At 40.9% G+C, this 15,027-nt stretch overlaps 1 protein-coding gene across 1 annotated transcript; it reads right to left on the bottom strand.

Moving 5' to 3' along the window:
- Positions 1 to 5,039: 5,039 nt before the first annotated feature.
- Positions 5,040 to 9,638, bottom strand: LOC111978063 (CDGSH iron-sulfur domain-containing protein 1). Its single transcript, XM_024007851.3, has 3 exons — positions 9,421 to 9,638; positions 6,116 to 6,318; positions 5,040 to 5,838 (listed from the first exon to the last, which is right to left on the bottom strand). Exons 1-3 carry the CDS (start codon positions 9,449 to 9,451, stop codon positions 5,749 to 5,751), a joined length of 324 nt encoding a protein of 107 aa, XP_023863619.1. The 5' UTR covers positions 9,452 to 9,638; the 3' UTR covers positions 5,040 to 5,748.
- Positions 9,639 to 15,027: the final 5,389 nt, after the last annotated feature.

The following is a 15,027-nucleotide window of genomic DNA, read 5'->3' as shown; positions in this document are numbered from 1 at the left end:
CATACTGCGTACGCTCAATAGCAATGTCAAAACAGTAGTAATATTCTCAGTGTGATTCAGTAGTAATTTTATTCCCTCATATTTGTGGCTCCCGAGTGGCACAGCGGTCTAAGGCACTGCATCTCAGTGCTAGAGGYGTCACTACAGACCCTGGTTCGATTACGGGCTGTATCACAACCGGCCGTAATCGGGAGTCCAATAAGGTGGCGCACAATTGGCCCAGTGTCATCCGGGATARGGGAGGGCTTGGCCCGGGGGTAGGCCGTCATTGTAAAATAAGAATTTGTTCTTAACTGACTTGCCTAGTTAAATAAAACAATATATAYATTTRATAATGAATCTCTYAATTCAGTAATTWTATTGGAATTGTGTTTCTAATTAATAGGAGAAAATGAATTAATAGTAAAAGCTTTAAAATGTTTTGAATGGAACAAGTGGCAGACATAGTTCTGAGATGAACATGTTGAACGTTGCAAATCAGGATGTCTTTTCTGTATGTTTCTGTAAAATATTTGGTTGTAGTAGATTTTTTTAAACAATTCTGAACATTGTTCCATTTGTTTATGATTTAACTTTTATTTTTTTATTTTTTTTACATATTTTGTCTAACAACAATAAAACTGTATCGATATTGGACCAATAATCAACCAATAAATAACCTTTCTTCAAGCTTTACCTGCAACGCCGCCTCCAACTATATGTCCATCCAATTCCTCCTTCTAATTTGTGGTTTATTTGTGCTGTTAGAGTGAGCTGAACCATCGAACAACAACAGTGTCAAATGAAAGCACTTTGGAATATATGACATTTGACAATGACATCAAATTTGATCGTAAGATTCCAGTTGTCCATTACTCTTGAGCATTTCATTAAATTTAACCAGAACTATAATAGCCAGAACTATAATAACCAGAACCAGAAATATAATAACTAGAACTATAATAACCAGAACCAGAACTATAATAACCAGAACTATAATAACTAGAACTATAATAACTAGAACTATAATAACCAGAACTATAATAACCAGAACTAGAACTATAATAACCAGAACTATAATAACCAGAACTAGAACTATAATAACCAGAACTATAATAACCAGAACYAGAACTATAATAACCAGAACTATAATAACCAGAACTAGAACTATAATAACCAGAACTATAACTATAATAACCAGAACTATAACAGCCTTTCCCAAAGAGAGACTGGACAGTAGAATGACTCATGGATATTAATTGCGGCCGTAATTGTTCCATTAAATGTAAATATGCAATACAAAATGAAGCAAACGTGGTTACAGTATAGATACACTTTTCATCCATTATGTAACACACTTTGTCCGGCTATAATTAACAACTATCAATCACTCACAAGAATATCATTAGTGGTACTCAGCAGGTCTGTACCAAAGGACAGGGTACATCTCAATGAGCCTCCATGTGGTTAAAAGTGGAGCAGTATAGACTACTAGTGTGTTATTAGCAGTATTCAGGACGAAGAGAGAATKTCCATAGATGGACTGGAGAGAGTAACTATGCCTATAAGCTTAGTAGAATCTAAAAGTCCAAAGAGCAGCACTTTACCCAGATACTACTGGAAATACATGAGTCACTAAATCGATTCAACKAGAGTTCAAAGTTAATAAGAAAACAAAAAACGATTTACGTGGACAGACAATGTCAATTGTCAATGATCCATCTCTAAATCCTGTCCGACTATAGAAACATAAAAATGTGTCACATGCTACATCCTTAGCAGCAGSTAAATACTTCGTTCTGCTTTGTCACCGGATCTAGAAAGTTCCGCTTCCTGATTTTTGAGAATTGAGAGCTCTTAGAAGACAGTAAAACACAATTCCACCATTGTGGTGATAAGATCACGCCAAAGGCATTTACAGATATCGTATCTATGGCTCTGTCCTTAACCGCCTAGAGTCGATGKCCACGCACTCCGATATACGGCCTGCCCGGTCAAGGAATTGTGCCCTGTGTGGAAAAATCTGTCACAAACAGTGACATACACTCTGATGACCTAAAATGATCAATCCCATGTTGGTCTTTCAGTCAGGTCTGTGCAGTTGGCTAACAGTAAACCTACTATTGAAATAATAGATAAATGACCCTGTCAACCGAGTCAGAAATTCACAGGTTTCTGATTTCCCCCCTGAAAAAAATCTGATTTTCACACTCAGTCACACTTTTTCAATAGAAAGACAGAAAAACAACATCATTGTCCACAACAATGCTTAAACCACATCAGCAGACCACGTTTGAGGTCTAGGCAAAAATCTAAGACATTTTGATTTTTGAGTGTAGTTACCCTTTAATTCAAGTTTCAAGTTGTATTAGTCATATGTACGGGATATGCATGGTATACATTGTCCAGCGAAATGCTTACTTGCAGGTTCCTTGTCGACAACGCAATGACGTTGTGACTTTTGGCTAATTAATATTCAAGATTATTTACTGATGAATTACTAGAATAATTAATTGATCTGATTTAGGTAGCCTAATGGTTAGAGCTTTGGACCAGTAACCGAAAGGTTGCTAGATCGAATCCCCGAGCTGACAAGGTAAAAATCWGTCGTTCCCCGGTAGGCGATCATTATAAATAAGAATGTGTTCTTAACTGACTTGCCTAGTTAAACAAAAGGTTAAACAAWWWWWTKWAATATTTGGTTATCCTATCTAAATGAATCTAAGAGGGGCACCATTAAAGGTTGGATATAGAGACCCTTGAATTAACACCATCTGTAGTTATCATTAACCGTTATACCATTAATTATTTCAACTTCCACCAACTGTAAAAAWAAWWWAAAAAAAWWAAAAAGACAGTGTTCAGATTTACCCATGCATGCCATGCCCAAAATYGCACACACACAGAAATAGAGAGATTTAAAAGTGAATCAATAAGTTTCAAATCATAGGTCAAAAGAAATTGTTGCTGTCCTTGGTTTTGAAACTGGTCGTCAAGGCAAGACTCCACTTTCACATCTATTTCCATTGTAATGATTGTAGGCTACCAAGGCATACCTAATAAAGTGCAACACATTTGAACGAATTTGATCCAGGTCTGCATCATCTTTTGCCTACACATCGGCCAGAGATGGAGTAGTGAATGAGAACACCTTTTGCCTACACATCAGCCAGAGATGGAGTTGTGAATGAGAACACCCTTTTGCCTACACATCGGCCAGAGATGGAGTTGTGAATGAGCACACCTATTGCCTACACATCGGCCAGAGATGGAGTTGTGAATGAGCACACCGTTTGCCTACACATCGGCCAGAGATGGAGTTGTGAATGAGCACACCTTTTGCCTACACATCAGCCAGAGATGGAGTAGTGAATGAGCACACCTTTTGCCTACACATCGGCCAGAGATGGAGTTGTGAATGAGCACACCTTTTGCCTACACATCAGCCAGAGATGGAGTAGTGAATGAGAACACCTTTTGCCTACACATCAGCCAGAGATGGAGTAGTGAATGAGAACACCCTTTTGCCTACACATCAGGCAGAGATGGAGTTGTGAATGAGCACACCCTTTTGCCTACACATCAGCCAGAGATGGAGTAGTGAATGAGAACACCTTTTGCCTACACATCACCAGAGATGGAGTTGTGAATGAGTACACCTTTTGCCTACACATCAGCCAGAGATGGAGTTGTGAATGAGAACACCTTTTGCCTACACATCACCAGAGATGGAGTTGTGAATGAGAACACCTTTTGCCTACACATCAGCCAGAGATGGAGTTGTAAATGAGCACACCTTTTGCCTACACATCAGCCAGAGATGGAGTTGTGAATGAGCACACCCTTTTGCCTACACATCAGCCAAAGATGGAGTTGTGAATGAGCACACCTTTTGGGGAGAGGAATACACTTCATATTCTTTACATTAAATCCCTTTGATTGAACCTTTCAATTAAAATCAATCTAATACATTACTTTGGTGTGAAGTGGCTCACAGCATTTGGAAAATAACACACTGTCTAGAGCACTAGAGGAACATCGATATTGTTTTTTTATTGATAGATAAGTGATGGATTTGGGTGAAATCACACATTGTGGAAATCAGAGGTAACACAGACAGTACACACTACCTACACATTCTTACCCCCACCGGGTGCACATTTTGTTTTTTGCCCTGGCACTACACAGCTTATTCAAATAATCYAAGCTTGATGTTAAGTTCATTATTTGATTCAGCTGTGCAATGCTAGGGCAAAAAACAAAATGTGCACCCCTTGGGTGTGAATGAATAAGCTGGTTGGCAGAAGTGCTGCATGAAAAGTTCAGATTCAGCTACTAAACGTGTTTAGTACAGGGCTGTGTTCAGTAGGGTAAACCGTAGCGAAACCTTTTTAAAAACGGAGTATTTATCATGTTCAAGTCGGCTACCTCCTAGTTTCACTACATTCCACAAATGTTTCTTGCCTACTGAACACAACCCAGGAATCCAATTGGTATGTAGTATAGAACAAGTTTAGACTTKTTGCGTCAACATTAACACACTTTGGGCAACAAAGCAATCCTTCCCAATGATTCATCTCCAACTAAGAAACCTGCAGAACCTTKATCTCCCAAATCCATTGAAAATTGACACCATTTACACAATTTGATTTCACAAGTTGAATCAAAAACAATCAWATCAAACCTCACCGTTTCCCTGACAACGCTTCAGTAGGACCAGACGTTTTTCCTAACCACATGACCTGACCATGGAAAAACTCTGGGCCCYAGTTATGATTATATGGACTACAACTATGTAAAGTACCTAGTTATGGCTTCCAATAAAAAGGTMCAGAGATATCCCTGATCAGGTCCCGTGGTCAGGAAAAACTCCTGAGTATCAACCATACAGAATGATAGAGGACTCTTGTATTCCAAAAGCCTGTTTAAGCATGKGCAGCGCCATTGAGGACTTTCACCATTTTGAAGTAGTCGACTTCCTATGGGTTAAGGAAGGATCACATAATTCCATCCAAGTCATGAGGAWGGATCAGCCAATGAATTATACTCGGGAGTAAACATTCCAGAATTGCAGGTGGCAGTAAAATCACCAACCTAGACTTTATTATACCTGTTCAAACAACACCCTCCAGATGGGACTATCAGTTTCAGTTTCAGTTTGTTTACTAACTCATAGAAGTAGTAGAAGAAGAAAATTAACTACTTCAAAATGGAGATGGCCTCAATGGCGCTGCCCATGCTTAAACACAGACGCCATAATGGGACRGATACAGCGTTGTGATGTCKATACATCTCTATGGTATATAAAATAAAAAAGGAAGGCAGACATTGATCAAACATACAAGCAAGTCTTTGCATTCTGAAAATCACATAACGTACAGAGGCCAAAGCTCAATTAAATAAACACAACCAGCCCTGCACTTTATATTACAGTACATTCACAGCCCTGTTTCCTCGATAATCACACTGAAATTATCTACCATCATTCTAGGTATTATTACAAGTCATTTCAACAATATTGTATAACTGTTTGGTCCTGTGATAAGTGTTGCTTCGATCAATCAATAAATTACAACCAAAAAAGTGATTATTTGGTTATTAACATAGAGTAACGTAATGACTGTTCCCGTTTAATTTCGGCGTAAATACCAAGTGTACACGTGTCAAGTCAACCTCTGCCATCCTTTCTGTAGTGAAGAGCACTTGTTGGCGTCCGTATGTTAGCAGCGGCAGTCATGGAATCAAATGGATGGATGATTGATTGATTGTTCAGGCCTCCTTTCTCTTCATGATGAGGGGACCGACGTTATCCCCCGTCTCCTCGTTATGTTTAGCATGAGCGCCATCGCAGTAGGGAAACTAGGGCCAGAGAAGTTGTTAGAATACACTAAATACATCTTAAAATTCCTTGCCTTGTTCCTGCTCAAAAATGCAAGTAATAACTACTAGCCTTACTAGCCTACAGTCTGTTTTAATTGGCTGATTCCTCACAACCGCATCTTGCAATGCCGTGTCTATGTATTTCTAGTGGTTAAGACATGACTCATGTATAGGAGCCAAGTCTTAATACTTCTCTCTGCTTAATTTCCATCAAACCTAAATCAAACAGAGAGTATCAGATCGACAGCGAGCCTACCTTCTTGGACCTCCAACACCTGCAGTACACCGCCTTGTCCCCGAGATCTTCCATGTCAAAAGCATGCACCACTTTGGGGTCGTCTTTCTGCAGGTCCAGGTTGACCTTGGGCTTGACCCCTGACCCCTTGGAGAAGTACTGGAAGAGGAGGATGCCYGCAGCTGTAGCTCCTGCAGTCACGCCGATGGCTGCCACCAATTCAGCTGTAAATCAAAAAACAGAAACTTAAGACAGGCTGCTTTGCGTGATGTTTTGGTGTCTCTACCTGTTTGTACCATGTTTTGTGTTGCTACCATGTTGTTCTGCTGCCATGTTGTGTTACTACCGTGTTGTTGTCATGTGTTGCTGCCATGCTGTATGGTTGTCTTAGGTCTCTCTTTTTGTAGTGTTGTGTGGTCTCTCTTGTCGTGATGTGTGTTTTGTCCTACATTTTTAATCCCAGCCCATCCCACGGGAGGCCTTTTGGTTGGCCGTCATTGTAAATAATAATTTGTTCTTAACTGACTTGCCTAGTTAAATAAATGTTTAAAAAAATATACTTAAGACTCTGATCCAGTATCTAGTTTAGGTAGGGCTCCAACCACACTTTAATAAGAAGAATACATTCTAATGTATTGCATTGCCTCTGTAAAGAATCCATACCTTGCAGTTGTCACATTTGGTTGCTTTAACGTTGATACATTTAATGGAATGGAATGGTGGCTGCTTGCCAGAAGATACCCACCCTTCCGTTACGCTTGTTTACACTGAGATACACGGAGGTCGGAACGCAATCATTAGGACACTGTGGAGCCGGTGTGAGATAGGGGATGAAAAACACCTCAATGCAGGGATGGGACATGCCATTGTACTCCACATTTTATCTTTATCCACACTGATACATCGAGAAGATTGAAATACTGCTAGTTTTCCTGGAAAACTGCCCTTTTCATCCTCATGCTAGTTACCAGTAGCCACCGCAGCCATTTTGGAATGGCAGGGTCAGCCAATCAGCTCCTTTGTTCAACGCAATGTGCCATTCCATAATGGCTGCTGTGGCTACTGGTATTTTTATTTTATTACCAATTTTTCTCCCCAATTTCGTGACATCCAATTGGTAGTTACAGTCTTGTCCCATTGCTGCAACTCACGTACAGACTCGGGAGAGGTGAATGTCGAGAGACACGCGTCCTCCGAAACACGACCCTGCCTAGCCGCACTGCTTCTTGACACACTGCTCGCTTAACTCGGAAGCCAGCTGCTAGAGCTCGATGGGACAAGGACATCCCGGCCGGTCAAACCCTCCCCTAACCCGGATGACGCTGGGCCAATTGTGCACCGCCTCATGGGTCTCCCGGTTGCGACACAGGCTGGGATCGAACCCRGGTCTGTAGTGACGCCTCAAGCACTGCAATGCAGTGTCTTAGACCGCTGCGCCACTCGGGAGGCAGGCTCCTGGTATTATTGACAGTATTTCAATCTGAAATGCATCTGAAATGTATTGGGAGGTTCAGAAGATGACGTGGTAAGATCTTCTGTGTAGAAGTTATATTTCCCCCCAGTCTGATTTATTGCCTGGTCTTGTGCACTCAGTTGTAATGAGTTGTCGGCATAGTAGAGTGTGTATGTATGTGTTCCTGAGAGTCTTACCTTTCAGTTATGGGGTCATAATATTTTGTAGCATAAACCATTCAAAAGAGACACATTTGTTGGAAGAAAACAGAAACAGCTCTGTTTATTACAACCACATATAGAAGCTACAGGATACAGGCATGAGCCCGGTTCTATGAACCATGCACACATTTTCTCTCGCGACCCCATTTAAAATCAAGTCACGACCCCTAGTTTGGGAAACCCTGCCTTACAGAGAAATACTTTTCTCGGCCTCATATGAACCCCTTTTTCTATAACGTTATCGAGCGAAATTAAGAAGGAATGTCGACGTAACCCGTAGCGACATGAAATGCTAAATGTTGCTGGAGAAAAGATAATTCGCCACATCATTTTCCATCAATGGATGTCGATTTAACTGTAATCCTTTTTGCGCATAAGTATAATTACATCCTACAGGAGAGTTTTAGTGATGAGTTTGGGTCTCAGGACAGAGGATCTCGAAATCTCAGGTCAGATTTTGGGAAACCCTGAGATAGCCTACAATAGTATAGGCAAGGTGTTAACTAAACTGAAAAATGTACCAAATTGACAGACTCATTTATTCAACCTGAATAGCAAGGCGATTTCGAGGTAAGAAGTGCTTGTATTGCCTAATAGCCTATAAATTAACGCTGGAATAGGCTACTGATGATGGGGTCTTAATTTCAATCATTGAATCAAATATGAATATGAACTGAATAAACTTGTCAACAGCCTGTGTTTGGCTTTTTACTTTAGCCTAATCTGACTGACTTGTTTCTGTCAATCTAATGCAACCATTTTAACAGCTGATCGGCAAATTGCAATAGAGGCGAGCTGTGACCATGATCACAATTGATAACTTCCAATTGAATGAACTAAACTTGGGCATTAATAATCGCATAATAACAGAAGGCTACAACAGCAATAAACAATAAACTGAAGTTATAGGCTAATTATTAAATCCTTTGCCAGCTCCAGGTAGGATACACAAGCGCCAAAAATTGATTTGCAACGTATGACTCTGGTGACTTCGCCATTCCAACATATTTATTGTATCAAATGCAGGCTATTATAGCCTAGAATGGCATCGAAATTAATGTGATGGCCAGATGCAAATGTATCATTGCCCTTATTTAATGTCCGTTTCATTGTGAACTTTTCCCCATAATAGAAGCACAAGAGGGAGTTCCATAACTTCCACCTCAAATATCAAATGGCGCAGCAAAACCCTTAACTCGCTTGATACGGTTTTCCATAAACAAAGTCGAAATAAAATAATAATTTAGTTAAAACCACCTCTTCCGAGCGAGTTCATCGAGAGTAAATTTAAACAGTTTTCCAGAGCGTTTTGTCGCAGTTATTTCTTGACACGCATCAGTTCTAGCGCGTTAATATTTTTTTATGGGAAAAGGGTTGTGTGAACTCTTTAGTAACTGCCTGGCTAGCCAAAACAGGAGGCAACAAGTCAAGGTCGCAGTCTTACGAAATGATCTATCTATCTATTATGCCATCGTCAAAACATTTACAGATTACATTAACCAATGTCATAAACTAGCTCAAATTTTTCTGAAATATTGCTAAATAACAACAGTTTTTTTCGGAGCTAAGTACGTAACGTTAGCTAGCTAGCTGTGAAGCTAGCTAATATAAGCTAGCTTCAACTTGTTTGCTAGTTAGCATGGCATATTTACCTTTTGACAGGGAAACGTTGTTGGAACTCATGGCTTACAACTATACGATTGATCAAAGGCAGTTTTGTGGAGAAGGTGTAGCAATCTATCGGTATGGCTCAAATCCTGCGTAGTAAATGGCACATATTTTAGATTAGTTAGAAAATGTGAACACGCAGCTAACTATATTAGCGTTATGGCAGCAGCATTAGTGTCCCAGCAGCAACATTAAGAATACCGGCTTTCCGATTTTGCCTTCAAAATAAAAGTCTGTGGTAAAACGCTATGTGTATGAGACGAAATCAATCATTTCTGCAGCTTTGCATAGTGCATAATGTCAAAATAATGTCACAAAATTATAAGTACGTCAGGGGAAGAATCTAAGTTAAAGAAAATTGCTACTTTATACAAAATATATAATATTATAAAGGTGGAGCACATTGAGAAATGGTGCTTAAAAATGGCGAAAACCAAACACTGCATTCCAGAGTAAGAACCTCATAACAACGGTCAATCATGGTGGTGGTAGCGTGATGGTTTGGGGATGCTTTGCTGTCTCAGGACCTGGACAACTTGCCTTAATAGAAGGAACCATGAATTCTGCTCTGTATCAAATAATTCTACAGGAGAATGTCAGGCCATCTGTCTGTGAGCTGAAACTGAAGTGCAGCTGAGTCAAGCAGCAAGACAATGATCCCAAACACACAATCAAGTCTAAATTAACATTTTTAAAAAGCAACACATTTGAAGTTTTGTAATGACCTAGTCAAAGTCCAGACCTAATCCCAATTGAGATGTTGTGGCAGGACTTGAAACGAGTAGTTCATGCTTGAAAACCCACAAACATCGCTGAGTTACAGCAGTTCTGCATTGAAGAGTGGGCCAAAATCCCTCCACAGCGACGTGAGAGACTGATCAACTACAGGAAGCGTTTGGTTGGCGTCATTGCAGCTAAAGGTGGTACAACCAGTTATCGAGTGTAAAGCGGGCAATTACTTTTTCACACAGCAACTGGGTGTTGCATAACTTTGTTCATGAAATAAGTATGTAATTGTTGTGTTATTTGTTCACTCAGGTTTCCTTTATCTACTGTAGTATTAGGTTTTGGTTGAAGATCTGATAACATTCAGTGTCAAAAATATGCATTAGAGAAAATTTCGAAAGGGGCAAATACTTGTTCACAGCACTGTATGGGTTTTAAATATGATCATATATTTTTAATATATATATATTATTTGATATATATGTATATATATAACTTTTCTGTATGGGAGTCTCTGAATACCAGAAGGGCCCAGCATTGGCAACTTAAAAAAATAAATAAAAAGCAGTACCTCAGCTCCTGTATTAATTAGAGATCCAACAATTTGCAGACCCTCTCTCTGTACTGGCTGTATACTCGTGCTCCCGAGTGGCACAGCGGTCTAAGGCACTGCATCTTAGTGCAAGAGGCATCACTACAGTCCCTGGTTTGAATCCAGGCTGTATTACACCCGGCCGTGACTGGGAGTCCCATAGGGCGACACACATTTGGCCCAGCCGTCATCATAAATAATAATTTGTTCTTAACTGACTTGCCTAGTTAAATAAAGGTTCAAATGTGTTTTCATGTTCACAGGGCTGAGAATGAGTCCCTGGTCTCAATAGTGACCCCCTGTCTAAATTAAAGTTTAAAAAAATATTACAAAAATATATATATATACAGTTGAAGTTGGAAGTTTACATACACTTAGGTTGGAGTCATTAAAACACGTTTTTCAACCACTCCACAAATTTCTTGTTAACAAACTATAGTTTTGGCAAGTAGGTTAGGACATCTACTATGTGCATGACACAAGTCATTTTTCCAACAATTGTTTACAGACAGATTATTTCACTTATAATTCACTGTATTACAATTCCAGTGGGTCAGAAGTTTACATACACTAAGTTGACTGTGCCTTTAAACAGCTTGGAAAATTCCAGAAAATTATGTCATGGCTTTAGAAGCTTCTGATAGGCTAATTGACATCATTTGAGTCAATTGGAGGTGTACCTGTGGATGTATTTCAAGGCCTACCTTCAAACTCAGTGCCTCTTTGCTTGACATCATGGGAAAATCAAAAGAAATCAGCCAAGACCTCAGAAAAAAAATTGTAGACCCCACAAGTCTGGTTCGTCCTTGGGAGCAATTTTCTAAACGCCTGAAGGTACCATGTTCATCTGTACAAACAATAGTACGCAAGTATAAACACCATGGGACCACGCAGCCGTCATACCGCTCAGGAGGGAGACGCGTTCTGTCTACTACAGATGAACGTACTTTGGTGCGAAAAGTGCAAATCAATCCCAGAACAACAGCAAAGGACCTTGTGAAGATGCTGGAGGAAACAGGTACAAAAGTATCTCTATCCACAGTAAAACAAGTCCTATATCGAAATAACCTGAAAGGCCGCTCAGCAAGGAAGAAGCCACTGCTCCAAAACYGCCATAAAAAAGCCAGACTCCGGTTTGCAACTGCTCATGGGGACAAAGATCGTACTTTTTGGAGAAATGTCCTCTGGTCTGATGAAACAACAATAGAACTGTTTGGCCATAATGACCATCGTTATGTTTGGAGGAAAAAGGGGGATGCTTGCAAGCCGAAGAACACCATCCCAACCGTGAATTATGGGGGTGGCAGCATCATGTTGTGGGGGTGCTTTGCTGCAGGAGGGACTGGTGCAATTCACAAAAGAGATGGCATCATGAGGTATGAAAATTATGTGGATATATTGAAGCAACATCTCAAGACATCAGTCAGGAAGTTAAAGCTTGGTCGCAAATGGGTCTTCCAAATGGACAATGACCGCAAGCATACATCCAAAGTTGTGACAAAATGGCTTAAGGACAACAAAGTCAAGGTATTGGAGTGGCCATCACAAGCCCTGACCTCTATCCTATAGAAAATGTGTGGGCAGAACTGAAAAAGCGTGTGAGCAAGGAGGCCTACAAACCCGACTCAGTTACACCAGCTCTGTCAGGAGGAATGGGCCAAAATTCACCCAACTTATTGTGGGAAGCTTGTGGAAGCCTACCCGAAACGTTTGACCCAAGTGAAACAATTTAAAGGCAATGCTACCAAATACTAATTGAGTGTATGTAAACTTCTGACCCACTGGGAATGTGATGAAATAAATTAAAGCTGAAATAAATAATTCTCTGTAATATTATTATGACATTTCACATTCTTAAAATAAAGTGGTGATCCTAACTGACCTAAAACAGGGAATTTTTACTTGGATTAAATGTCAGGAATTGTGAAAAACTGAGTTTAAATGTATTTGGCTAAGGTGTATGTACACTTCAACTGTGTGTATATATACTGTGTGTATATATACTGTATATATATATATGGAATACATATTGGCTTATACAGCACAAACTATTCTGGGTGCCACAGTTAAAGTATTATAGGGAATACTCAGTAGGGTCTGTAGAATGGATACAGTATATGAGGCTCTGAATAATATGGAGTGTTGCTGGCTTTTTTCTCCACCCATTCCATTGGCCACAATGCAATACACTGCAGGCCTAGTTGTTTTCATATTGGCTTATATAGAAAGAAACTATTTCATGTGCAGAGGTAAAAGTGTGGCTGGGAGTCCTCAGTACGGTCTGTAGAAACCACTTTCAAATGACCCGGTGCTATCCATGGTTCTGAAGTCAATGCCTATACGGTGTATTCGGAAAGTATTCAGACCCCTTCACTTTTCCCACATTGTTACGTTACAGCCTTATTCTAAAATGGATTGAAATCATTCCCCCCCTCCCTCATCAACCTACACACAATACCCCATAATGACAAAGCAAAAACAGGTTTTTAGAAATGTTATCAAATTTATTTAAAAATATATATATATATTACGTAAGTATTCAGACCCTTTACTCAATACTTTGTTGAAGCACCTTTAGCAGTGATTACAGCCTCGAGTGTTCTTGGGTATGACACTACAAGCTTGCCTCACCTGTATTTGGAGTTTCTCCCATTCTTCTCTGCAGATCCTTTCAAGCTCTGTCAGGTTGGATGGGGAGTGTCGCTGCACAGCCATTTTCAGGTCTCTCCAGAGATGTTCGATCGGGTTCAAGTCTGGGCTTTAGCTGGGCCAGTCAAGGACATTCAGAGACTAGTCCCGAAGCCACTCTTGCATTGTCTTGGCTGTRTGCTTAGGGTCATTGTCCTGTTGGAAGGTGAACCTTCGCCCCAGTCTGAGGTCCTAAGCACTCTGGAGCAGGTTTTCATCAAGGATCTCTCTGTAATTTGCTCCGTTCAACTTTCCCTCGATCCTGTAACATGCTRCCACCACTATGCTTCACCGTAGGGATGGTGATGAACGGTGCCTGGTTTTCTCCAGACGTAATGCTTGGCATTCAGGCCAGAGAGTTTATTTGTGGTTTCATCAGACCAGAGAATCTTGTTTCTCATGGTCTGAGAGTCCTTTAGGTGCCTTTTGGCAAACTCCAAGTGGGCTGTCATGTGCCTTTTACTGAGGAGTGGCTTCCGTCTGGCCACTCTACCATAAAGGCCTGATTGGTGGAGTGCTGCAGAGGTGGTTGTCCTTCCGGAAGGTTCTCCCATCTCCACAGAGGAACTCTGGAGCTCTGTCAGAGTGACTATAGGGTTCTTTGTCACCTTCCTGACAAAGGYCCTTCTCCCCCGATTGCTCAGTTTGGCCGGGTGGCCAGCTGTAGGAAGAGTCTTGGTAGTTTCAAACTTCTTCCATTTAAGAATGATGGAGGCCAGGGGCCTCCTGAGTGGCGCAGCGGTCTACGGCACTGCATTGCAGTGTTACTACAGCCTGGGGTTTGATCCCAGGCTGTAGTGGGGCTGTGTCACAACTGGCCATGACTGGGAGTCCCATATGGCGGCACACAATTAGCCCAGCGTCGTCCGGGTTAGGGGAGGGTTTGACCGGGGGGCTTTACTTGGTTCATCGTGCTCTAGCGACTCCATGTGGTGGGCTGGGTGCCTGCAGGCTGACCTCGGTTGTCAGTTGAACTCTGTTTCCTCCAACACATTGGAGTCGGAGGATGGAGGTCACTGTGTTCTTGGGGACCTTCAATGCTGCAGAAATGTTTTGGTACCCTTCCCCAGATCTGTGCCTCGACACAATCCTGTCTCAGAGATCTACGGACAATTCCTTCAACCTCATGACTTGGTTTGCTCTGACATGCACTGTCAACTGTAGGAGCTCATATAGACAGGTGTGTGCCTTTCAAATCATGTCCAACATGTACTAATTTATTTATTTTTATACTTACCTTTTATTTACTAGGAAAGTCACTTAAGAACAAATTCAATTTACAATGACTTGTTACCCCGGCCAACTTACCGGCGACGCTGGGCCAATTGTGCGCGCTCTATGGAGTTACCGCTCCCTAAAATTGAAGTAGTGTTCATTTTTAGTCCTGGTCTGAGCCAATATTTTTCAAGACTATTTCGCCCCTGGTGGGTATATCTCGGTATAATTAACCTTAATAAATATAAGTTAAACTTAACCCAGATAATCTGTTACAATTTACCCCAGCCTAGCTGAGACATTCTGTTCCTACTGTCTATTGACGTCTATAGTCACTGTAGTGACTAGTGCAGGGTTTTCCCAACACTCG

Source organism: Salvelinus sp. IW2-2015, linkage group LG18, assembly GCF_002910315.2.
Source record: "Salvelinus sp. IW2-2015 linkage group LG18, ASM291031v2, whole genome shotgun sequence".
Classification (NCBI taxonomy): domain Eukaryota; kingdom Metazoa; phylum Chordata; class Actinopteri; order Salmoniformes; family Salmonidae; genus Salvelinus; species Salvelinus sp. IW2-2015.
Note: the sequence above shows the minus strand (reverse complement) of the source record. Positions and strands in the feature narration are given on the sequence as shown.